Source organism: Staurois parvus, unplaced genomic scaffold (assembly GCF_062004578.1).
Source record: "Staurois parvus isolate SC_StPar_1 unplaced genomic scaffold, SC_StPar_1.0 ptg000081l, whole genome shotgun sequence".
Taxonomy (NCBI): Eukaryota; Metazoa; Chordata; class Amphibia; order Anura; family Ranidae; genus Staurois; species Staurois parvus.
In genome coordinates, this window is record NW_028317877.1 from 3,365,388 (window position 1) to 3,390,948 (window position 25,561).

At 41.6% G+C, this 25,561-nt stretch overlaps 1 protein-coding gene across 6 annotated transcripts in view; it reads right to left on the minus strand.

Annotated features, from left to right (window-relative positions):
- ERMARD (ER membrane associated RNA degradation) overlaps positions 1-25,561 on the minus strand; it is a 114,613-nt gene that overhangs the window by 83,189 nt on the left and 5,863 nt on the right. For 4 of the 6 annotated variants that reach the window (XM_089669711.1, XM_089669712.1, XM_089669713.1 and 1 more), the window contains exons 2-5: positions 22,895-23,048; positions 19,821-19,960; positions 15,551-15,652; positions 1,904-1,993 (exon numbers count right to left, since the gene is read on the minus strand). In XM_089669711.1, coding sequence (XP_089525837.1) covers positions 1,904-1,993; positions 15,551-15,652; positions 19,821-19,960; positions 22,895-23,048 — 486 coding nt within the window. The remainder of the gene's footprint in view (positions 1-1,903; positions 1,994-15,550; positions 15,653-19,820; positions 19,961-22,894; positions 23,049-25,561) is intronic. The other 2 variants (XM_089669715.1, XM_089669714.1) reach the window with 1 other exon arrangement.

Here is a 25,561-nt window from a genome sequence, read left to right on the forward strand (position 1 = left end):
AAGTTATATATACAGTTTATTTACTATGCTGTATGTAGGTTCTTAACATGTATATTATACGTTAAATTATGATGTCTTTTCACATCTTTGGAATAAATGATCTATTTAATTATTATCGATTGTCTTTTTTGGGTTGCTTTTAAAGTCCCAGTTCAAACTGTTGGGGAACACACCTTTCTGTATATAACTTTTGGGATGGTGGCAACCATGAAATGAACTCAGTGCTGGGTCTATTTACTTTATGTGAAAGAAGGACAAGATTATTACTATATTGAGGTGCGTATGTGAAGATCCTTTTTTTCTATGATTGCATGGTGACGCCATCCACCAATTCACTGCATGAACATTTAAAAAAAGTGTTACTAAACCCATGACCCTGAATTCACTATATCTGGTCTCCCTCAGTACACACAACATGGAAATGCAATTATTTTAGTAAATATAAACTGCTAAATACCTTTTCTCATCTGCAGTATATAGCAGTCATGTGACTTCTATCAGTGTCCAGCTGACCACTGGTTAAAGCTTGTAGGAGGAGTTTTCATTGTCCTCTGACTGTCCTATGAGGCTGCATAATCCCTGACCCTCTGTCTGGACAGTGCTGATTGGCCCTGTGCTGATCACATGCACACTCCTGAAGGAAAAAAAAAACCTCTCTACCATCACACACTAAACTGAGCTTGTGCAGAGTGACTCCTAGAGCAGCAGATGGATTGGGGACAGTAGAAGGAAAGGATCAGAGAAGACAGGACCAAACAGCCTTTTTACACAATGAGGAAGATTAACCCCTTAGGTTTCACAGTGAGTATAACAAGCATGCTTTACTGCATGTACAGATTGATTTTACTGTTGTGGGTTTAGGAACACTTTAAAATATATACAAAAAAAATATATACACATATAATATAATCCTGGAGGTAAGGTTGTAATTAGTTTGTTGCTAACACACCTGGCTGGGGAAGGCTGCCTTGGGAGCGGGCTGGGAACCCAAGTGCTACAAAAGAGAAAAGGGATGCGAAGCGGTGCCAAGCCATCAATAGTGTAGCAAAATTTATTAAATAAAGCAGGGATCCAAGCAAACCGCTGAGAAGTCCCCGCTGAAGACCAGATCTCGCAGAGATCTGTCACCTCCTTCATCAGCCTGACATTTACCCTAACCTCCAGGAATTATATACTCACTGCCATTAACCCTATAGTGCCCAAAGCAATTATCGGCATAGGCACATAGGCAAGGAGCAGAGCAATAAAAAGTATTATAATATAAAAAAGAAATATACACTATAATTGAAGTTAAGTATAGCTATTATTTGATATAAATGATGTTAAATATACACCCTGGCCATTTAACAGCTCCTTGGACAGCTCTCTGACAGATCTGGTCTTCAAGAAGGGGCTCCCCGGCTTGCTTGGATCCCTGCTTCGGCTTCACAGCACTCCTGAAAGTGGTACTGATGTGGACTGGACTCTGGACTGATGTCTGCATTTGGAGCTCGATTCAATGTTCATTACCAGCGATATATGTGAGTGCATAATTATTGCATTTTATACCCTTTTTTATTTATTAAAATTTGCTACACTATTGGCAGCTTGGCACCTCTCTCCCCATCCCTTTTCCCTTTCCCAGGTATTGTTGTAACCCCTCATCACTCTTACCCAAAACAAAAGAAAAATACTGGGTTTAGACATACATCAATAAAAGTTTACATTTAACTTGTGGGTAAAAATGTCAAGTTACCGAAATATAGCTACTATAAAAAGACACTTGTGCAATATTTCATTAGAATATTGAAATCTGGGAAAGTATAAGATCAGCACAGATGGTGTATTGATAAAGGATGTGTGCAAGGAAGCACTGATGGATTATATTTAGTGGTTCTTTCACTGGGAAAATGTATTGACTTACAACAGATTTACCAAAGATTGTTGCTAGCTCTTCTGATGCAAGAAGGTCTCTCAGCAAAAAGGGGCAGTCTTTTCCAACTGTTAAATAAACCTGCAAAACAAAAAGAACAGTTTAAACAAATTAAGAGGAAAACAGAATCTCCTTTTTACAATAATTAAGTACCCTTAACACAGAATCACAGACACCCCTACTATACAATGACTGAGAGATGAGCAAAAAGCCCACAATTTCAAGCTTGTACTTCTCGTTTTAAGTTGTGGTTTGACTTTCTGTGTAAACATTTTGTGAAGCATTTAAAGATTTAAAGGGGGTTTTTTAAAGATACAGAACCATTATATCAGATTGTTTACCTTCATTCATTCCTGGGCAGCTTTAGCATCAAATTTAGGTAAAAATGCTGTAGATGTATGTAGAAAAACAAAAAGGTATGCAGGAGCTAGTCCTAGATATGTAAATATGTATAAAATACACTTGTGATATCAAAGCAAAACGATACTCACCTTGAATCCAGCGATGGGCTTTCCCTGGAAATCCGCACCAGCCGCTGACATCTTTGAGTGGCTGGTTTAATGGTCTCTATTGCAGGCCGCTGTCCTTCGCCAGGCTGAGATGATGTCAGTTCTGTCAGCTGCAGCATTGCTAAATTTGTGCAGTGACACGGGTGGACAGGCAGGTAAGTAGTTTAATGCAGAAGAGACAAAGCAGGCCTCTTCTGCATTCAAAATCCTACCTGTCTGTCCATTTTCATTTTCTAGTGTAAAGTTCCACTGTAAGATCAGAGACATATTAAGGCAAAATAGGGCCCTAGGCAAGGTAGCCTCTTTGGTCCTCCACCTATCAATTAACATTGATTGCAATAGGCACAGAGAAGCTACCTCATTTTCATTGTCTGTAGTGTCATGGTCCGATCACAAAGTGACAGGGAGGTGCACACCTTTAATCAACTGCATTATCCCCTCTTAGTTTATTACAAGAGCATGAAGATTTTAGGTGGTCCTCCTATACACCCAGTGAGCAATAGGCTCATGCCAAGGTTGCTTTGTAGCCGATCCAGCTCTAGGAGAGGTGAAGTATTTATTATACACTGCTTTTTGACTATTTAAGCACTGTCTGAATGGAGTCTATGTTCCCCAAAAGGTCTATCTGTTTTTTTCCTGTTTACTGTGGTTTCTTCTGTGAGGAATGCGGATGTCAGACCCCTGCCTTTCTCTCAACTCGTGACAAAGGACTGGCCAATCTCACACTGCGCTGTCACTTATATCATAATGCCACTCTCAGCTTCACCCTGCACAAACGTCCAACTTTCCAACTTACAGGACCACAATCTAGGTGCCAGCAGCTTAAGAGCAATTGTCACTGGGTTAAGTTAACTAAGCAATTAACTCTTTAAGCTACCACCACCACCTTTTTACCGAGAAGGAGGAAACTAACAATCTTAGCAATAACAACTATGATTTTAAAATAAACGCCTGCAACACACACTGGTCACCACAGACAGGTATATTCAGAGGATTTATAAAATGTTTTTTTTGTAATTTTAGTTTGCATTAGCGCATTTAGGCTACGTTCACACTAGCCTTGTTAGCAAGCAGCAGACAGGCGTTTGGGAAGCGGTTTTACCATTTCCCAAACGCCTGGGAAAATTCTGCACATTGCAGCACATGGTGCTGTTCAAACGGGAGCGTTAGCGTCGCGGCAAAATGGACGCCTCTGGTCGAGTCCGGAGGAGTTGAAGCCTCCTATTCAAGTCTATGGTGCCGCTCTGCAAACGCCCGGCCGGCGTTTGCGACACGGTTGCGGGGCGTTTGCGGAGCGTTAACACCATTCAAACTTCATTATAGGCATTTGTGGGGCGTTTTTAACGCTTGACAAACGTCTAGCAACCGTCGCTAAACCGCGCATACGGAGCGTTAAAACACTCCACAAACGCCGGACCAACGCTTGTAAAACGCTATAGGGGCATTTGGCAAGAGTTGGAAAAACAATCAAGTGTGAACGAGCCCTTAGAGACAAATTTCAACACTTTTCAAAATAAGTTTTAACCACTTGCCCTCCAGAGGATTTGCCCCCCTTCCTGACCAGGTCATTTTTTGTGATAGAGCACTGCGTTACTTTAACTGACAATTGCGCGGTCATGCAACACTGTACATAAATGAAATTTATGTCCTTTTTTCACCACGAATAGAGCTTTCTGTCAGTGGTATTTGATCACCTCTACAGTTTTTTTTTTTTTTTGCACTATAAACAAAAAATGACCGACAATTTTGAAAACAAAACAACATTTTTGACTTTTTGCTATAAAACATCCAGTAAAAAAAAAATTACATTTCTTCATAAAATTTTGGCAAAACTGTATTTTGCTACATGTCTTTGCTAAAAAAAATCCCAATAAGTGTAAATTAAATGGTTTACGTGAAAGTTATTCTGACACTGGGGGGGAACCGATTAACTGCCACTGACATCCCAATGATACGAATACAGTGATCAGTGCTAATAAAAAGCACTGACACTGTACTAATGACACTGGGCAGGAAGGGGTTAACATCTGGGGCGATCAAAGGGTTAACAATGTGTTGTGTGTGTTTTACTAGGGAGACAAGCTGCTGTGTATTTCTCTGCTGTGCAGAGAAATACACAGCAGCATGTCCTTGCTGGCAGGAGAGAGACCGGTGTTGTTTACACATAGGTTTCTCCCCTGTCAGTACTATTATTATTATTATTATTATACAGTATTTATAAAGCGCCAGTAGTTCGCTCAGCGCTGTACATTACAAAGGGGACAGAACATGTGACAGAACAATACCAATACAATGCAAAACATGAGGGGATCGAGGGCCCTGCTCTTTCGAGCTTACAATCTAGGAGGGAGGGGATAGTGGTACAGGAGGAGATAGCTGTGGGGGATGGAGTGGTAGGAAGAGTGGAGGAGGTCGGCAAGTTAGCAGGGGGTGGAGTAGGCTTACAAAAAAAGAGAGGTTGTGAAAAGAAATTCACAAAGAAAGCGGCTACATTATGAACAGAATGTGATACTCAAAAAAATTTCCAAAAATTATGCTTTATTACACATACAAATTTGACATATGGGCAATCGCCCTGGTTTACCATCACCTCAGTATGAGACAATACACACAGACCTAAAACCATATAAAATGACACCAGTACCGGTCTAAATACCTGTGCAAAAAGGACAATGACTACAAGAGTCTAAAGTCCCTGTGGCACTGGCGCATAGGTGAACACTTCCCAAAGGAGGTGTATACAAAAAATTATACCATAGGTATACCATAACACGTGTTATAAATATGTAGACTATGCTACTACCAGAGTGGTTATATCCCAAACAGGGAGTTTCAAAAAATTATACCATAGATATAAATATCACATGTATGCAGTACGGCAAGCACAGTATGCGTCAAAAAGAAGGCATGCCTCAAGGCCTATATGAAACAAAACATAAATGTCATGTAAATAATGCAGTACATTCCTATGCCGGCACAAGTGGTTGGGGCCCATTCATCTGTGATTATTACCAGCTGTTTCCTAGGGCTCTTGAAAAAATATGCCCCATTTTTACCAGGATGGAAGGGTAGATGCATAAAGCAGCGCACTGCTTGAAATGGTTTCTTCACCACTATATGTGGACTACATACCACTTTCTGTGAGAAAAACAAGACACATCCCACAAGGAGGAAGCCATTTTCACATGCCATGAGGCAAGCCTAGGCAGCACAGGCGCCGAGAAGAGGCTGGAGCCCGCGGTATATCGGCGGATGTCAGCGGTGGCTCCCTGGCCTCTTTGGCCTTGTATGGCAGTACCTATGAAGGATATTCTTTCCTCTCCTATTATCCATTGCACAGGTGGTGAGTGGACTGTTGCGGGACACTAGATATATGGTCCTATGTGACATATATGACCTATATATCCTATATAGAGTGTAAGCTCTTTCAGTGACTTTCCACATATTGTCTGTTTCACTACAGGATGGGGACATCATGGTGCCTTGTATAGGAAACAAGATATACCACATGTATTTCAACAGGCAGAAGATCTATTGGGATGTGTCTTGTTTTTCTCACAGAAAGTGGTATGTAGTCCACATATAGTGGTGAAGAAACCATTTCAAGCAGTGAGCTGCTTTATGCATCTACCCTTCCATCCTGGTAAAAATGGGGCATATTTTTTCAAGAGCCCTAGGAAACAGCTGGTAATAATCACAGATGAATGGGCCCCAACCACTTGTGCCGGCATAGGAATGTACTGCATTATTTACATGACATTTATGTTTTGTTTCATATAGGCCTAGAGGCATGCCTTCTTTTTGACGCATACTGTGCTTGCCGTACTGCATACATGTGATATTTATATCTATGGTATAATTTTTTGAAACTCCCTGTTTGGGATATAACCACTCTGGTAGTAGCATAGTCTACATATTTATAACACGTGTTATGGTATACCTATGGTATAATTTTTTGTATACACCTCCTTTGGGAAGTGTTCACCTATGCGCCAGTGCCACAGGGACTTTAGACTCTTGTAGTCATTGTCCTTTTTGCACAGGTATTTAGACCGGTACTGGTGTCATTTTATATGGTTTTAGGTCTGTGTGTATTGTCTCATACTGAGGTGATGGTAAACCAGGGCGATTGCCCATATGTCAAATTTGTATGTGTAATAAAGCATAATTTTTGGAAATTTTTCTGAGTATCACATTCTGTTCATAATGTAGCTGCTTTCTTTGTGAATTTCTTTTCACAACCTCTCTTTTTTTGTATGCCTTTTTTGGCTACTGAATGGAGACCATTTACTGGGTGATACGGTAATTTATTGTACGACCTCTTAATAATTATCTTTAACAAATGTATCTTTTGGGTTCTTATGGACCTGTTCTCATAGAGGTTATCTGACTTTTGGAAATTTGGTTTGCCACTACCTCAGGTGATGAGTGTTTTATTTTTTAAGGTGGCTGGAATGTATTGATTGGAAGGGCTTGTAGTCATGGCATTTATACCAGGAGAAGAGGTTGAGTTGGAAATGCATCAAGCCTTTGCAGCAGAAGGCCCAAGTTTATCTACTGAAGATGAGGACATTAAAATTAAGTTTCGGGAACATAAAAAGCTTGTTATTAAACGTCTCAACCGGAAATGGGATGTATGTTTTTTGGAAGCCTACATTAGACAGAGTATTATCCCACGTGGCCTGAGAAGTAAGGTAGTTCCAGCTGAACATTTACATAATGAAAGGTTTCTGGAGAAATGGAAAATGCTATGCATAGAACATGGAATTAATGGTATGAAACTTATAGTTGAGGAGGAAAAATTACAACTTGAAGAATTGGATCAGGCTATTAGTAAAAGTGCATTTGGATTAGATCCTTTTAAAAATCAGGAGAATTTTGAAAAATATAATGAGCAATTGAAAAAGGAAGTTGAAAAAGTACAAAAAAATCTGAGAACTACTAAACAAACTAAATTTAAACGTGACCTTAAGGATTGGGAAACAGGTGAGATATTTGATCTCACTACAAAAAGAAGTAGAAGTCGATCTAAACGAAGAGGATTTCGTTCACACTCTAGATCAATGGGAGAAACCATGTCTAGTGAAAGTGATTCTGAAAATCTTGGGAAATCTGTTTCTTTTTTAGACCAACAAAATGGAGAACTTCCTCGCACCAATCAATTACAGATGGGAAGAGGATCCAAAAAGAAAGTAGAGGAATCCTTAAAAAACAAACATCAGGAAGACAAGGGCAGAACAAGAAGTCAGAGGAGGTAGTAGATGAAAATATTCATGATAAAAAGGTAATCAATTTGGCTAATTTTCCACTCAGAAGGGAACATATTTCTTTATTAAATAAGGGTATGTCCTTTTCACCAGTGACCCCCATGGATGAGTTCGAGGTATTTAAAGATGTTAACTTATTTTTAAGAAAAGTTTTCTTGAGAATGATACATGGCAATCCCACTATGTTGGAGGATATGGCCTCCGACTCGTCCATGGAGGATCGCAAGATGCTCGATATGTTGATATCTCTCATGGAGGAAAATGAGGATGGTGATGAGAGTGAAATAGACCTGGATAATCACAGTAATGTGATTAGAAAAGTCGATCTGAATATTAGATCGACGAAAATGCCGAAAATTCGTTCCAACATGAGGATTTCAACATTTCTAGATTTTGTTGCTGATGATCTTAAAAATCTTGAGTGGAAAATGCCAATTGGTGACAATCTTACGAAAAAAGAAAGAAAAGCTCTTAAAGAATTAAAAGAGACTAAGAATATTGTAATTAAGAGAAGTGACAAAGGGGGTAATGTAGTGATTTTAAATGAACAAAATTATGTTAGGGAGGTGAAGCGCTTATTAAGTGATTCATATACCTATAGGAAAGTAGCCACTAATCCTTTTCATATGGTGGCAAAAAAATTAAACTCTATCCTAACACTGGGAAAAGAAGTGGGTTTGTTAACTAAAAAAGAGTATGAGTATCTGAGAATTGAAGAATTTAATCACCCTACTTTTTATATTATCCCCAAAATACACAAAAATCAAGAAAACCCTCCGGGTAGACCTATTGTTTCTGCCATTAATGGTCCCCTAGACAAAACAGGGAAATATATAGATCTGTTTCTTAAAGACATGGTCCCTAATCTACCCTCTTATGTAAGGGATACTAAAGACGTGTTGGCTAAGATTGAGAATATGATTATTAATGAAAATTCCATTCTAGTGGGAATAGATGTGGAATCACTTTACACCTCTATCCCACATGAATGTGGTGTGAGATCGGCCTCTTACTTCCTTGATAAAACATATCCTACTTTGGGAGGACAGAATGAATTTATTAGTGAGTTGTTGGATTTTGCATTACGACATAACTTTTTTCAACTTAACAATACCTTTTACCAACAGACTAGAGGTACTAGCATGGGAGCACCGTGGGCTCCGGCCTATGCATGTCTTCATTTAGGTTTTTGGGAGGAGCAGGTTGTCTTCAGATCATCAAGATTTCTTGTTAATGTCCAGATTTGGTTAAGATATATAGATGATGTGTTCCTTGTTTGGCGAGGAACATCTGAGGAATTAAAACTTTTCATGGAAGAGTTAAATCAAAACTCCTTCAATATTGGACTTACACATGTATCTGACGAAAGATGTATCTCTTTTCTGGATCTGGAAATTAGACTTGAGAATGGAAGACTCCTCACAAGGACATATAGGAAACCAACTGCTGCCAATACCCTATTAGAGGCTAGGAGCTACCACCCACGTTAACTGATTTCAGGGATTCCAGTGGGACAGTTTTTGAGATGTCGGAGAAATTGCTCAAACATCAATGACTTTAGGATGGAGGCTCAGGACCTCTATAAAAGATTTAGGGAAAGGGGATACTCTCACTCTCAATTTAGAAAGGCTCGAAGACGGGCATATCAAACTGACCGCAAGGATCTATTATCTCCTAAAAAGGATGAGAAGGCCAAATTAAGTGACCAACCTGTAAGAATGATAACCCAATTTGGAGCCCAATGGCAAGATGTAAAATTAATATTAGAAAAACATTGGAAAATTTTAACTCAATGTCCCAAATTGAATAAGATTGTAGGTGAACGCCCCCAGATGGTAGCAAGAAGAGCACCAAATCTTGGTGATCTCCTTATCCATTCTGATTATCAACCGTTAAAACAAACAACATGGTTAAAATCGCGTACTAAGGGGATGTTTAAATGTGGAAAATGTCAAATCTGTAAATATGTGGATCGTACGGACTCTCTTTCTGATTCAGGAAACAACACTCACTATAAAATTCAAAGTCTCATAAATTGCTCTACAGTAAGAGTGCTATATATTTTAACCTGTCCTTGTAAAAAGATGTACATAGGTAAGACCAAAAGACAACTTAAGGTACGAATAGGTGAACATCTTAGAGATATTAGATCAAATGACCGTGAAAGTAATCTTGCACAACATTATGCTAAATATCATGGAGGTAAACTGGACGGTACAAAAGTGAAAGGTTTCTATGCATTGCACTTTCCACAAAGGAGAGGGGATTTTGACAGAGAATTGCTTAAAAAAGGAGAAATATTGGATATATAAGCTTGATACATTACACCCCAAGGGGTTAAATGTGGAATGTGATCTCCAAGTATTTTTGGATAAATAGATCTACATAGTTATGTACCCTTATATTTCCATATGTTGACTAACCTATGGCATTTCCCTGCTTTCATTAATAGTTGGATTATATGCTAAGTAATTAAGGTTAATCTCTCTTTTTTCGCATTTGGGAACAATTTTGATGATCTCATGATATAAGTTTGAGTATATTTTCTCCAAGAATAACTATAACATAAATGGGCATTTGAAATCTGGGTACTTTTGATAAAGGAATTCATAATGAGATCCCTTAGTTAACATTGCCATCTTGTGGTGGCTTTATGGTAATTTATATTGTACTTTTAGGAAATTTGATTTAATAAATAGGCCTGGTAATTCTTTCAATAATATCGCCATCTTCTGGTGAGAATGTGGTAATGTTTCAACTGATCATTATGTTCAATCTATGCTTTTTTGATTTATACATGTATTGTTAAAATTGCTATGCCTTTCCGTTCTCTGATATTTCCAGTCGCCTGTTTTTAATTGTATTCAATAATGACCAGCAGCTGTGCTAAGTATTTAGCCCCTTTTTTCTCCATTGGGAATAGCTGCAAGTTAGTGTTTGCATAAATGGGTGGGCCTTAACCCACTATAAATAGGAAATTGAAATGCAGTTGTCTCATTGGTCCTGACGAAGCTGAGTGAGATACGCCCATCGGCGAAACGCGTTGACGTCATACGTCAGATACGTCACTTCCGGTCATGCGCATTAGGTGGAACGCACGCTGACCCACAAGGAGGAAGCCATTTTCACATGCCATGAGGCAAGCCTAGGCAGCACAGGCGCCGAGAAGAGGCTGGAGCCCGCGGTATATCGGCGGATGTCAGCGGTGGCTCCCTGGCCTCCTTGGCCTTGTATGGCAGTACCTATGAAGGATATTCTTTCCTCTCCTATTATCCATTGCACAGGTGGTGAGTGGACTGTTGCGGGACACTAGATATATGGTCCTATGTGACATATATGACCTATATATCCTATATAGAGTGTAAGCTCTTTCAGTGACTTTCCACATATTGTCTGTTTCACTACAGGATGGGGACATCATGGTGCCTTGTATAGGAAACAAGATATACCACATGTATTTCAACAGGCAGAAGATCTATTGGGATGTGTCTTGTTTTTCTCACAGAAAGTGGTATGTAGTCCACATATAGTGGTGAAGAAACCATTTCAAGCAGTGCGCTGCTTTATGCATCTACCCTTCCATCCTGGTAAAAATGGGGCATATTTTTTCAAGAGCTCTAGGAAACAGCTGGTAATAATCACAGATGAATGGGCCCCAACCACTTGTGCCGGCATAGGAATGTACTGCATTATTTACATGACATTTATGTTTTGTTTCATATAGGCCTAGAGGCATGCCTTCTTTTTGACGCATACTGTGCTTGCCGTACTGCATACATGTGATATTTATATCTATGGTATAATTTTTTGAAACTCCCTGTTTGGGATATAACCACTCTGGTAGTAGCATAGTCTACATATTTATAACACGTGTTATGGTATACCTATGGTATAATTTTTTGTATACACCTCCTTTGGGAAGTGTTCACCTATGCGCCAGTGCCACAGGGACTTTAGATTCTTGTAGTCATTGTCCTTTTTGCACAGGTATTTAGACCGGTACTGGAGTCATTTTATATGGTTTTAGGTCTGTGTGTATTGTCTCATACTGAGGTGATGGTAAACCAGGGCGATTGCCCATATGTCAAATTTGTATGTGTAATAAAGCATCATTTTTGGAAATTTTTCTGAGTATCACATTCTGTTCATAATGTAGCCGCTTTCTTTGTGAATTTCTTTTCACAACCTCTCTTTTTTTGTATGCCTTTTTTGGCTACTGAACGGAGACCATTTACTGGGTGATACGGTAATTTATTGTACGACCTCTTAATAACTATCTTTAACAGGTGGGGTAGGCTTCCCTGAAGAGACGGGTTTTCAGGGTGTGCCTAAAGGAGAGGAGAGTAGGTGATAATCTGATGGGTTGGGGCAGGGAGTTCCAGAGGATGGGTGACACCCTGGAGAAGTCCTGGAGGCGGGCATGGGAGGAGGAGACCAGGGAACTAGAGAGAAGGAGGTCTTGTGAGGAGCGGAGTGTGCGGTGCTGGGCGGTACTTGGATATTAGGTCAGTGATGTAGTTCGGGGCAGTATGGTGGACAGCTTTGTACGTCAGCGTTAGGATTTTGAATTTGATCCGTTGCGCAATCGGAAGCCAGTGGAGGGATTGGCAGAGGGGGGTGGCGGAGACAGAGTGGTTAGAAAGGTGAATGAGTCTGGCAGCCGTATTCAGGATCGACTGAAGCGGGGATAGCCAGCGGCGAGGCAGGCCAGTGAGGAGGGAGTTGCAGTAATCGAGTCGTGACATGATGAGGGAGTGGATGAGCTGTTTAGTGGTTTCAGGGGTTAGGAACGTGCGGATTTTGGCGATGTTGCGGAGGTGGAGTCTGCACGAGTTTGTTAAAGATTGGACTTTACAAGGCGATCGCCGAGTGCCGGCAGGGAATCTCCGGCCAGGACTCGGTGATTGACATGCCTCCAATGGTGGCATGGGTAGGGCCATGTGTGCACCCCCTATCCAGAGATGCAAATCACGTGTATATATATATATATACACGTGATTTTGCGCAGCCCTGCCGCGCTGTAGCAGTAGTTCTACTATAGGGCTATAGGGCGACGGGCAAGCGAGTAATAATTAAAAGGTCAAAATGGTGCAAATAAAATATTTACAAAATCAAAGATATTACAAAGTAACAGAGAACAAGCAACAGCAAGACAAGAGGTGAAATAAGGTAAATACTTGCAAATGCCTTGAATTTAGCAGAGCAAGTTGTTATCGGCTCTCATAACTTAACAGATGTGCCTTGGTTGATGGTACACAAGAGCTTGTCAAACTGTCCTGGCATTCCCTTTTTTCCATGGTATCAAAGGAGTGCTGACATGAACCATCTGACCTTTTAAGTGGCTAAGGAGTGGCCATATGGGTGTCACCATGTTTATATCTCATGGCCCTCCATTACAAACAGCTGTATACTAAAAATAATATCTTTCACTATGTACAGGTTGCATTTTGGAAACAGGTAGATTATTGTTCAGCATTATATTTTGTGTCCAAGGATATCAAATACAGTATTTTCGAAGGGCCTGTCACCCAGGAGCCATCTGACGGCTATCTAACCTTCTGTATACTATATCTTAGCCATGTATGATCTTCATTTGTTTGATATTCCCCATTCAAATATATACTTAATATTGGTGTGTCTTGGTCCTGTCTGCTTTTATGAATTGTGTGTAGTTTTGAAGTGTTGATTTGGGCAGGAAGGGGGTCTCCCAAAGGTCACTGCAAGCCTGACCGCTTTACAAACCCCATTTTGATGGCACGCTATGTGTTCCTAGTGCCATAAATTAATTCCTAGTTAATTGACCTACAAACCATGGCTGACAGAACTGAAGGGTTTTTTCATAGGTTTACAATAGGTCAGTGAGAAGTGTTAATCTGTAGGGTTTTTTATGGTCAGTAGAAACTAACCAACATCCTGCCAGGACTTCAATTAGCTGTTCACAGCTCTGTCAAAGGCATGTGTGCTGGTGTCTGCTGTCCCTAAGTTGGGAGAACAGGCTCTTTTGAAGTGTGTTAAAAGTTAAAGCTATGAATTACACGGACTGCAGGAGGAGGGAGGGGGTAAGATAACTGAGCTATGCCTCCTCTTATGACAAAAATGGCTGAGACCTGAACAAGAACATAGGACTCATTCTTTTCTGGTAGGGTGGAAGAAGGTACTCCTTATTGGAAATCCATGGTATGCATGTATCAACTCAGTATGGTACAGTATGTGAGAGACATATTTCTAATATAAGTGAGAACACAGGGGGAACATAGCTGCTCCGCCATTTTTCTTGTGTTAACTGCTTTCCCACTGCCGTATAGCAGAAATACTGCTACAGGGCAGCAGGGTTGCGCAAAATCACGTATATACGTGATTTTGCATTTCAGGTAAGGGGCGCTCGCGCCCTACCTGCACCACCACTGGCGGCCTCAGCTGTCGATCACCAGGTCCCAGCCAGTGATTCCCCGCTGGCACCCGGCGATCGCCAGGTATCATTGACAGGGGAGAAACCTGTATGTAAACAATACAGATCTCTCCCCTGTCAGCTCCTGCACATTGCTTTTTATTGCTCTGCATAGCAGAGTAATACAAAGCAATGCACTTACACAGTGAAACACACATACAGCACACAGTAAAACAGCACACGGTTAACCTATTGATCACCCCACATGTTAATCCCTTTCTGCCCAGTGCCATTAATACAGTGTCAGTACTTTTTATTAGCACTGATCACTGTGTTAGTGTCACTGGGGATGTCAGTGACAGTCAGTTCCCCCCCAGTGTCATAATGCTTGCCGCAGTCTCGCAATAAGTCGCTGATCGCCGCCATTACTAGTATATATATTTAAAAAAATTCCAGTATATATACCGCCATTTGTAGACACTATAACTTTCACGTAAACCAATTAATTTACACGTATTGGTATTTTTTTTTAGCAAAGACGTAGCAGAATACATTTTGGCCTAAATTTAAGACAAAATTTGATTTAAATTTGTTTTACTGGACAAGTTTAATAGCAAAAAGTCAAAAATATTGTTTCTCAAAAGTGTCTGTCTTTTTTTGTTTATAGCGAAAAAATAAATAAAACTAAATAATAAATAAAAAATAAATAAATAAATAAAAAATAAAAAACAAACAGGCAATCAAATCCCATTGAAAGAAAGCTCCATTTGTGGGAAAGAAAAAAAGGACATAAATTTAATTTGGGTGCAGTGTTGCATGACCGCACAATTGTCAGTTAAAGTAACGCAGCGCCATATCGCGAAAAATGGCCTGGACAGTAAGGGGGGTAAAGTGCTTAATCCCTCTTGTTAAAGTGTAACTCCAAATTCATGAAGCATTTGCAACGCTTTTGGTTCTGACAGTGACTCATGCACTAAATGCAGACAGTTCTAAAATGTGCCACTTTTACACACTAAATGAGCCAAATTGAAAATAAAATACCAGTGCTTCATATCTTACAAAAGCGATACTAATTAAGACCAACCGTTTTTTTTCAGTACAGACAGAGAAACTGGTAGAGACAGATTTTGTGAAAGTGTCTTGTGTGCATTCTAAACATGGTGCAGCCTGCATCAAATTCAAGTACAAGTTCTACACAGGTACAGGAATTTGTTGCATTTTGCACCACTTTTAGAACAGAAGAGACACTTGGTCGCAAAATCTGTCTGCGCCAGTCTTTATGAAATCCAGGGAGTGTGTTTCAGTCCCCGCTGGCATCACCCCTAAGCCCACAATTTTGTATACCAGGACATATTTGATTGCATTCAGCTGCAAATGAAAAGTACACATAACAAATATCTCAAGTTCTTTATACTGTATGTGCAAACATTTTTATAGCCATGTTTCTTAATACGCTAAGTACCCCCTTACTTACATCTCCCAGAGCACGCTCTAAACAAGATGTCATCTTCATCAACAGTAGGGAAGTCTTTGTTCCAATCATGCCTTTTAGTACGGTAGGTACACTGAGAAACAACTGAGAATAATATATTTGCATATGATAACTGTATAATATTAGCCAGGGATGGAAATGAAACAAAGAAACAGTGATTTTTTTTCATGACTGGGGAAGAATTAGAAGCTTTGTTATATTTTATATCGTGACCCCCTCCCCCCAGGAATATTTCTCCCCACTACTTGTATGATCACCGGGACAGGTAGTGAAAGCAGTATTAATTCCAAAAAGAAACATATAATATATTGCAGCTTACCAATCCTTAGATGTGGTGGCTGCATTAGTTTCTTTTTACATTTATATTCACCTGGCGGTCTGTCCAGTAACACACTTCCTATCTTAGGATGTCTCCAGTCCGGATAAAGTAGTAAAGCAGACACCTTTGGACAACAGCATTGTCAGTGCAGGGGGAGGGGAACATTAAAAAAAACGAGCAGATTAAAGTCGGCCATAGACAATAAGATTTTCTTTCCTACAACCTTGGGTTGCAGGAAAGAAAATTGCTTCATTCCCCCCCACCAACAGTCAGCAAAGCTACCGTGTTCTCCAAGCAGGGAGCCACTAATGCTGGGAGAACACAGTGATTATTGCTAGTGGCTATAGCCACTGACAATAATTGCATGAAAAATCCCACAGGTTATTTGTACTCAAGTCATACAACAATTGAATTGGGTACAATCAGCCTGCCCATAGATGGTTTGAATCTCAGCCGGTCCCAGCTGAACCGGCAGATATTCAAACCATCTAGGCCGGCTTAAAATGGACTTGACTAACAAATTCAGGCTGAACTCCAGCTAAAAAGAAATGGGTATACACCAGTAGATTTTCATACAAAAAAGTAATGCGAATATTCAAAACGAAAAATTCTCAGTACATTCGACAGCTTGACAAAATTTCACTAGAAAATAATTCTAAATTTTGTTTGTTTTTGACATTTGATTTTGGAGTGAATGTACTTCCCAAACAAAAACATATACTGTTAGGAATTTGTTTGTGAAACATTTTCCACCCTTCAAAATTTTCTCAATACTACTCATTACTGTACTGCGGTTGAAAATGAACATCGATTTAACCCTATTAAGAATTAGAAAATCAAATGACGTTCTTAAAAAAAGAAAAATTTCCATACGAAAACCTACTAGTTTATACTCAGCTAACACTTTATAAGCAGTTACAGCAAACCATTTTTTCCCCCTTTTAGAATAAAAGCTTTTACATAAATGAAGAAAATTGTAAGCACCCCTCTCACTGTTAAATGGTTTGTCTTAGCCCTCTAACTACCACTTTTGCGGGACAGCCTGGTCTGTTAAAGCAGTAGTAAACTCATTTATTAAAGGATAAGTTCACAGTTTGACCAAAAACAATAAATGCACATTTTTCTGCAGGTAAAAATAAATGTGCACGTCTTATTTTTGGTTGCAGGAGCCTGTAAAGCATTGCACCAGCGATCAGTAAATCGCTGGTCCCATACAGGTCTCCTGTAGACTGTCAGTGTATCTGCTTGCTCGTATGGGATGTACGAGCAAGCAGATATACTGACAGGAAGATTCAATTAACTACCATGATGCTCCACAGCGACGTGGTAGTTCATTGAGAACTACAAGCCAACAGCTGCTAAGGCTGTTGGAACTTGTAGTTCACTCATTCACAAAACATTGTGAATGAATGACGAGGATGTGTGGGCTGAGCCCCACACGGCCGTGCGGTTTTTAAAATGTGACAGGTTCTATGGGGAACTTCTCTCCATACTGCTGTCACGGGGGGGGGGGGGGCAACGAGCAGCAGCTGTAGCACTGGGAACATGTTACATATTTCAACCTTAAAATCAGCTGTGGAACATGCAACATGTTCCCAAAAGTGAACTTACCCTTTAAAAAAAAAAAAAAAAAAATCTCCCTGCAAGTTAAGAGCATAATGTGCTGATATGCATTGAATGCTAGCACATTATGAAATACTTACCTAAAACAAAGCCCTCCAGCGGCGCAGTGCCACCGCTGAAAGGGTTTACATCTTCACTCGGTCTTCCTTCCTGGGTTTGTGGGCTCTGGCCATTTGAACTGCCAAGCCGCGATGTTATCACTCCCAAGCATGGAAGTTAAAGCCGCGGTACAGAGCTCTGAAGAGACGGCATGAATACATGAATATGCTGTCCCTTCAGAGTGCTTCTGCTGGTTAAGTCACTGGCTGGAGAAACACTAAATATCTCCTAAACAATGCACATTTAGGAGATACTCCTTGTACCTACAAAGTCAGCTTTATAAGTGTCCAAGCGGTGTTTACTACCCCTTTAAACTAATTTGAAAAATAACAGGATTTACTGGCTGGATCACTAGGTAAAAATAAAGGAAAACTGGAAATCTTTGCAAGAGGGACAAACATTTTAAAATTCTGATAGAATTTATAACTCTTTCCTACACTACTCAGAACAAAGAAAAATAAACGGTTTGCTGCAGATAGGCAAACTATAGACAGTGCCTGTATAAACTAGAGTGTGAATAAAACCAATCACAAGAGCTGATATTTGTGGTGCCACCAAAAATAATTTAATCAAAAATGCAAAACTTCCTGACTTCTCACTGAGCTTGCAGAGTTAAGGCCTCATTCACATTGGATGTTAGGTCATCCCTCCTAGACACCTTTCTTCCTGGCAGCAGCATTTTGCCAGAAAAAAAAAAAAAGTTGTGTCAAGCGCTTCGACACTAATTAATTTCATTGGCCATAATAATAATTTATTCTGGCCATTGAAATGAATTAACGGTCAAAAGCTAAATGTGCCTAGCGGTAACATGCATTTAGACCTGCCAAGTGTTTTTGATGCCAAACGCTTCTTCTCCTTGATGTGCTGGTAGTGGGTTTTTGTTTCTGCCTCTAAATGCCTGCAGGGACTTTTAGGCTACGTTCACACTAGCGTTGTGTGCAGGCGGCAGAGAGGCGTTTGGGAAGCGTTTTTACCGCTTCCCAAACGCCTCTGCCAATTCTGCACATTACAGCACATGATGCTGTTCTAACGGGAGCGTTTGCGTCACGTCGCGGCAAAACGGACGCCTCTGGTCGAGTCAGGAAGCGTTGAAGCCTCCTATTCTCATCTATGGTGCCGCTCCGCAAACGCCCCCGGCCGGCGTTTGCGGTGCGGCTGCGGGGCGTTTGCGGAGCAGTAACACCACTCAAACTGCATTATAGGCGTTTGTGGGGCGTTATTAATGCTCGGCAAACGCCTAGCAACCGACGCTCCGCAAACGCCGGACCAATGCTTGCCAAACGCTATAGGGGCGTTTGGCAAGCGTTGGTAAAACAGCCAAGTGTGAACAAGCCCTTAGAGGCAGAAAAAAAGTGCCAGACATCCCTTACAGCAGCGTTAAAAACATCCAGTGTGCATGAGGCCTAAATCGCATCAGGAATATTGAACTGTGCTGGTTTGTGTACACTTTTACCATGATCCTGTTGGAAAATTACTCTTCCATCCCTCATTTCTCAAGAGGTGTGACAGGATGGGAAAGAAATCACCTTTATGACATCTGTTACTATACAGTAGTCTCTATTACAGTTCTTCCCCTGACCTAATGTTCTGACAATAGTGTAAAAGTTAGGTTTTCCCTCATTTTCTGCAGGTTTTGCCTGCAGTTAGGCGTTAACTATTCATAGATAGCATTTGTATAAACTGCAGTGTGAATAGAACCTGTCAATTTAGCTGGTATTTGTGGTACCACCAAATAAAGTTTAAAGAAATATGCACAATTCCCTGACTTCCCAGTAAACTTACGGAGTTAAATCACATCATAAATACTGAATCATGCAAGTTTTTGTACATTTGCTTATTTTTCTCCATGATCCTGTTCTCCAGCCCTTTCTTTCTCAGAGGCGTGATAGGATGGGAAGGAAAAAAAATATATAGATACTTATGACAGCTGTTTTCACACAGTAATCCCTATTACAGTTCTTCCACTTATATTGTAGAAATCAAATTAGAACATGGTAATGTAAATTTTACATTTCATCACATTTTCATATTTTACGTTTTAAAGTGATGTGTAGAAGTGATGCAAGAAGTGCAGCATGGGGGCTATCAGGGGGTATCTGACTACTTGGCCTCAATAGACTTTCGGTGTTCAAGCACTGAAAGCCCAAATTTTGCTTTCCTGAGTGGGTACTTAAGATCAAATGAAACAGTATTTTTACGTTTTCCTCATACCTCTTTATTGTTTGTCCAGTGGAAGTACTGTCTAAATGCTTCTTCAAACTTCTCATTTGGCAAGGATAAGAAATATGAATGCACAGCTTCACATAGGGGCCCAAACTGCCTGACACTTTCAAAATAATCCAGCCCTTTTCCTAAGGGAAAAGATTAAAAATTGGAAGCAAGTTACCAAAATAATGTAACTACAGAAAAACAGGGGCATTACTGTCAGTCAAAAAGAAACTAGTATTCAGAAAGTTAATAAACGGATAATAGAAAATGATTGCTAAGTAATATACAACAATGCTAGTCATTTTGCTAGGCACTAAACAATGTAAAGAGAGTAATGGGAATTTCATTTCTTTTCTTCTTAAATTAGAGATATTCATAGAATTTGGAAATGTACTAAAAGTACTGTATTTTTCGCTCCATAAGACACACCTGACCATAACACGCGCCTAGGTTTTAGAGGAGAAAAACAAGAAAAAAATATTCTGAACCAATGGACTGCAGACACAGTACAGGGAAAGACCAGAGCCTGCGGACACAGTACAGGGGATGACCAGAGCCTGCGGACACAGTACAGGGGATGACCAGAGCCTGCGGACACAGTACAGGGGATGACCAGAGCCTGCGGACACAGTACAGGGGATGACCAGAGCCTGCAGACACAGTACAGGGGATGACCAGAGCCTGCGGACACAGTACAGGGGATGACCAGAGCCTGCGGACACAGTACAGGGGATGACCAGAGCCTGCGGACACAGTACAGGGGATGACCGGAGCCTGCGGACACAGTACAGGGGATGACCGGAGCCTGCGGACACAGTACAGGGGATGACCGGAGCCTGCGGACACAGTACAGGGGATGACCGGAGCCTGCGGACACAGTACAGGGGATGACCGGAGCCTGCGGACACAGTACAGGGGATGACCGGAGCCTGCGGACACAGTACAGGGGATGACCGGAGCCTGCGGACACAGTACAGGGGATGACCGGAGACTGCGGACACAGTACAGGAGATGACCTGAGACTGCGGACACAGTACAGGAGATGACCGGAGACTGCGGACACAGTACAGGAGATGACCGGAGACTGCGGACACAGTACAGGAGATGACCGGAGACTGCGGACACAGTACAGGAGATGACCGGAGATTGCGGACACAGTACAGGGGATGACCAGAGACTGCGGACACAGTACAGGGGATGACCGGAGACTGCGGACACAGTACAGGAGATGACCGGAGACTGCGGACACAGTACAGGAGATGACCGGAGACTGCGGACACAGTACAGGGGATGACCAGAGCCTGCGGACACAGTACAGGGGATGACCAGAGCCTGCGGACACAGTACAGGGAATGACCAGGGACTGCGGACACAGTACAGGGAATGACCAGGGACTGCGGACACAGTACAGGGAATGACCAGGGACTGCGGACACAGTACAGGGAATGACCAGAGACTGCGGACACAGTACAGGGAATGACCAGGGACTGCGGACATAGTACAGGGAATGACCAGGGACTGCGGACACAGTACAGGGAATGACCAGGGACTGCGGACACAGTACAGGAGATGACCAGGGACTGCGGACACAGTACAGGGAATGACCAGAGACTGCGGACATAGTACAGGAGATGACCAGAGCCTGCGGACACAGTACAGGAGATGACCAGAGACTGCGGACATAGTACAGGGGATGACCAGAGACTGCGGACATAGTACAGGGAATGACCAGAGACTGTGGACATAGTACAGATGACCAGAGACTGCAGACAGTGCAGGGGATGACCAGAGACTGCGGACCTTTGGGGAGGGAGGGGGAACGGGTACCTGAATTTGACAGGTACCCGCTCCTACTTCCGCGGAGTTGTCCTTCCTTCTTCTTCCCGCGGCAGCTTCTGTGACAGCCGGGTGCCCAGTGCGCGATAAGCGCTGCACTTTGTGAATGGCCCGGAGCCTTCTGGGACCTGTCATGTGTCCCAGAAGACGCACTACCATTCACAAAGCGCAACGCTTCTCGCGCATGCGCAGAGGGCACCCGGCTGTCACAGAAGCCGCCGCGGGAAGACTGCAGCGCTGGAGCGAGGAACAGGTAAGGTCCTATAGGACAGAAGAGCTGAGCGGCCGGCACAATATTCTGACATGGTGGCGGCAGAAATACCGGACCGGCCGCTTTACATTCGCTCCATAAGACGCACTGACATTTCCCCCCCTTTTTTTGGGGGAAAAAAGTGCGTCTTATGGAGTGAAAAATACGGTAATTGTAAAGGCTCAAGGTTTTTTACCTTCATGCATTTAGGCATGTACCCAAAGAACCCCCAGTGGGACTTTAATGCAGCAATAGGATCAGACATATTGAAAAAGACATTTGGTTAAAAAAGATTATCAACTTTATTATACACACATTTCCATTGTAATTTTAAATACATGATTTCTAAAAAGAATATTGCTCTGACAGTATTCTTACAAGAAAACTCTTAAAACAAAAATATGAAACCACAAGAAAAGAGAGAAAAAAAACCAATGCGTTTCAATCATTCCATATTCTAGATCTTCCTCATGGGGCAGGAGCACCAATATATTTTGTCTGCTAACATGCAGACTCCAACAGGACAGCAAAGGTAAGTGTAAGGCCCATTTCACATGAAGGTTCTGACAGATCAGGTCTGCATGTCAGATTTTCAGGCGGACGTAATTGGACGATCCATTCGCCCCTGTGCACGGTGGGTGTAAGCAGACTTGGGTTCACTTACACCTGCCTACCTCCAACTCGGTCCATTACAAAAAAAAAAAAGGGGGAAGTGGATCTGTCCTCCTCCGTATAGGCGGAGCAGATTGGAAGGCAGTCGGGTGTAAACAGACAGTGGAATCAGTTTACACCCGGTCAGCCACAGACCAGAGCATGCTCAGTTTATGCAGAGCACACACAAACCTGTCACTGGTCTGGTCTGCTCTGCTCTGATCAGCAGGGGATCAGAAGACTGCTGATCAAAACAGGGTCCTCCCCATGTGAAAGGGGCCTTAGGAGTGTTTCAAAATGCTCATCTGTTTTTAGGTAATCATGTGAAAATACAACTCACCTGAAGGTGCATAACACACTTTGCTAGATATTGCATCCCAGCACACTTGATTGTCCTTGTCCACAATATCTAAAATCTCTATACTATCCTTGATCTCACACCCAAGCTGACACACCATCTTGTGCACTGCTGGAGACAGGCATGTGGTGAGCATCTGCACAGAAAAACAAAATTAAACATATAATGTTAATGTTTCATGCACAATGACCTATTGTTACTTGGACAAGCATTGAATAACCTTTAAAAGACAGAGAAAAGTAACCATCTTTTTCAGTCATTTTGATCTGGCTCATGTTTTGAAAAGTTGGAGAACATTCTCAATAAAATATGTTATGGCTGTCGCTTCACTTTATGGTCAAAAGTATGTGGGCACCGCTTTAAATGATTCAGTTTGTTTCCAGTGAAGGTACTATTATAGTGACATTAGATTCTACATAATGGAGTATGGAGCAGAGGCTGACAGAATTTTTTTTTTTTTTCCAAAAAAAAAAAAAAGAAAGAAAAATAATAATTCTCACCTAGGTGGATGCAGCATTGATCTCCGTCCCCTGCTACCTCTACACTGAGAAATAAGTAATCAAACACTGCTGATCGCTCAGTTCTTCCCTCTGCTCTGAGCAAAAAGCTATGACTGTCAGTCACCAGCTCTCTGCTCTGCCACTCAAACTCCCACTGGAGCACTGAACTGTAAAGGGAGTGGGAGTGGCTGGCTAAGTCTCCCAGCAGATCTCAGAGAGGCTGGTCCAGGCTGCTGGGTGGATCCCAACTGTAAAGTCGGGATCGATCCAGTGCCTTGACCAGCTGAGTGACGTCAGCTGACAGTTCAGTTCTGCACTCCTGTGATCCATAAAAGTATATCCAAAAAGCTTTGGTCATACTTTACATTTTACTTTAATGTGTTATTTTCACCCCCAACAATGGTGGGCCCAATCCCTATTACCCATGCAGCTAACACACTCCTAAAATGGAACTTCACCCAAAAGGGGAAGTTCCACTTCAAGTCCTCCTCCCCTTTTGGCATGTAAATTTTTTTTTTCAGGGTGGAACCTAGTTTTGACAGGTGGGCAGCCAGGTAGTTTGGACAGTGTGAAGTAGTGGGCAGCTGAGTGTGAAGACGAAAGAAGCATAGCTGGATGCCAAAAGTTAGGATGCCAGGATTACAAGATTTGTAGATGACTTATTTTTCCCAAAGTAAAGAATCATTTCAATATTTTAAAAAACATTGGATGTATTATCTACAGTCATGGCCGAAAATATTGGCACCCCTGCATTTCTGCCAGATAATGCACCACTTCGCCCAGAAAATTGTTGCAATTGCAAATGTTTACACCCTGGTCACATCAAAGCCGATTTTGAAATCATGCGACTTACAGTGAAGTCGCATGATTTCACAATCGGGTGACTTGCCGATTTCATTGCGATTTGCAAGACATCTGACACAGTGCATGCATTACTTTAGAAATTGGTGCATCTCCGACCAAGTCAGAACCGCACCTATATGACTGCTCTAATAGCGGACAATAGGGTGCGACTTGGCATACGATTTGCAAATCGCCTGGCATGCAAACTGCATGCCAAGTCACACCCGATGTGACCAGGGGCTTAGGCATTCTCATGTTTATTTCTTTTGTTTTATATTGATATGACACAAAAATGTGGAGAAACAAAAAGCCAAATCTGACACATTTCACGCAAAACCCCAAAATGGACTGGCCCCCTCAGTTTAAACCCTTGACGCCGACGTAACACAAATATGCGGCCTCACGGACCTGGGCTTTTTTCCGTGGGGCCGCATATTTGCGTACCTGTCTTTGTGCTGGGAGCACGCCACTCGGCGCGCTCCCAGCACCAAGACCGCGGTGTCACTGAGAGCCCCGGGTCCCGTTCTAACGATCGGGACCCGGGACTCCCGATTCCGGGTCACGTGATCGCTGTGATAGCCTCTGATTGGCTATCACAGTGATCAATCACTGTGCAGCCCGGCCCCCTTGTTTTCTCTCTCTCTATGAATGGAGAAGAGAGATACATTGTATCTCTCGAACTCCTGACACAGAGAGAGAAAAAAAAAGTTTGTAAAAAAAAAAAAAGATAAATAAAAAGATAAAAAAATACCTAGATCAAGGTTTGATCTAGTTCAGTACCAGGGTTAGTGTTTGGGTCAAGGTCAGGGGCAAAGGTCAGGATTTTTAAAAAAAAAATTGGTATCAGTGTCAGTTAGTGTTAATGTCAATGTCAGTGACAGTGTGTTTTATATAAAAAAAAAAAAAAGACAAAAACAAAATGCGCACTGTTGTTTCTGGACTGTACTACGGGTACAAACAACAAATAACATACACATATATGGTATCGCTGCGATCGTCAAGAACTGGAGAATGTATTTTGAGTTGTTCTTTGGTGGTAGGTTATGGTCGTAACAAGAAACACACAGTTAAATTTAAAAAAATGATTTTTTTTACTATTTTGGCCCAGTTTTCCTTTAATAATAAAAAAAAATTAGGAGCTATCCATGACCATTTACCACCAAATGAAAGCCCAATTTGTCCTGAAAAAAACAAGGTATAATCCACCTGGATGTACAAAGTAGTTGTGACGATATGTACGGTTTTACTAACACGTCAACGTTGCAGAATTGTGCTTAGGCATTTAGATTTGTTTTACCCTTAGGCG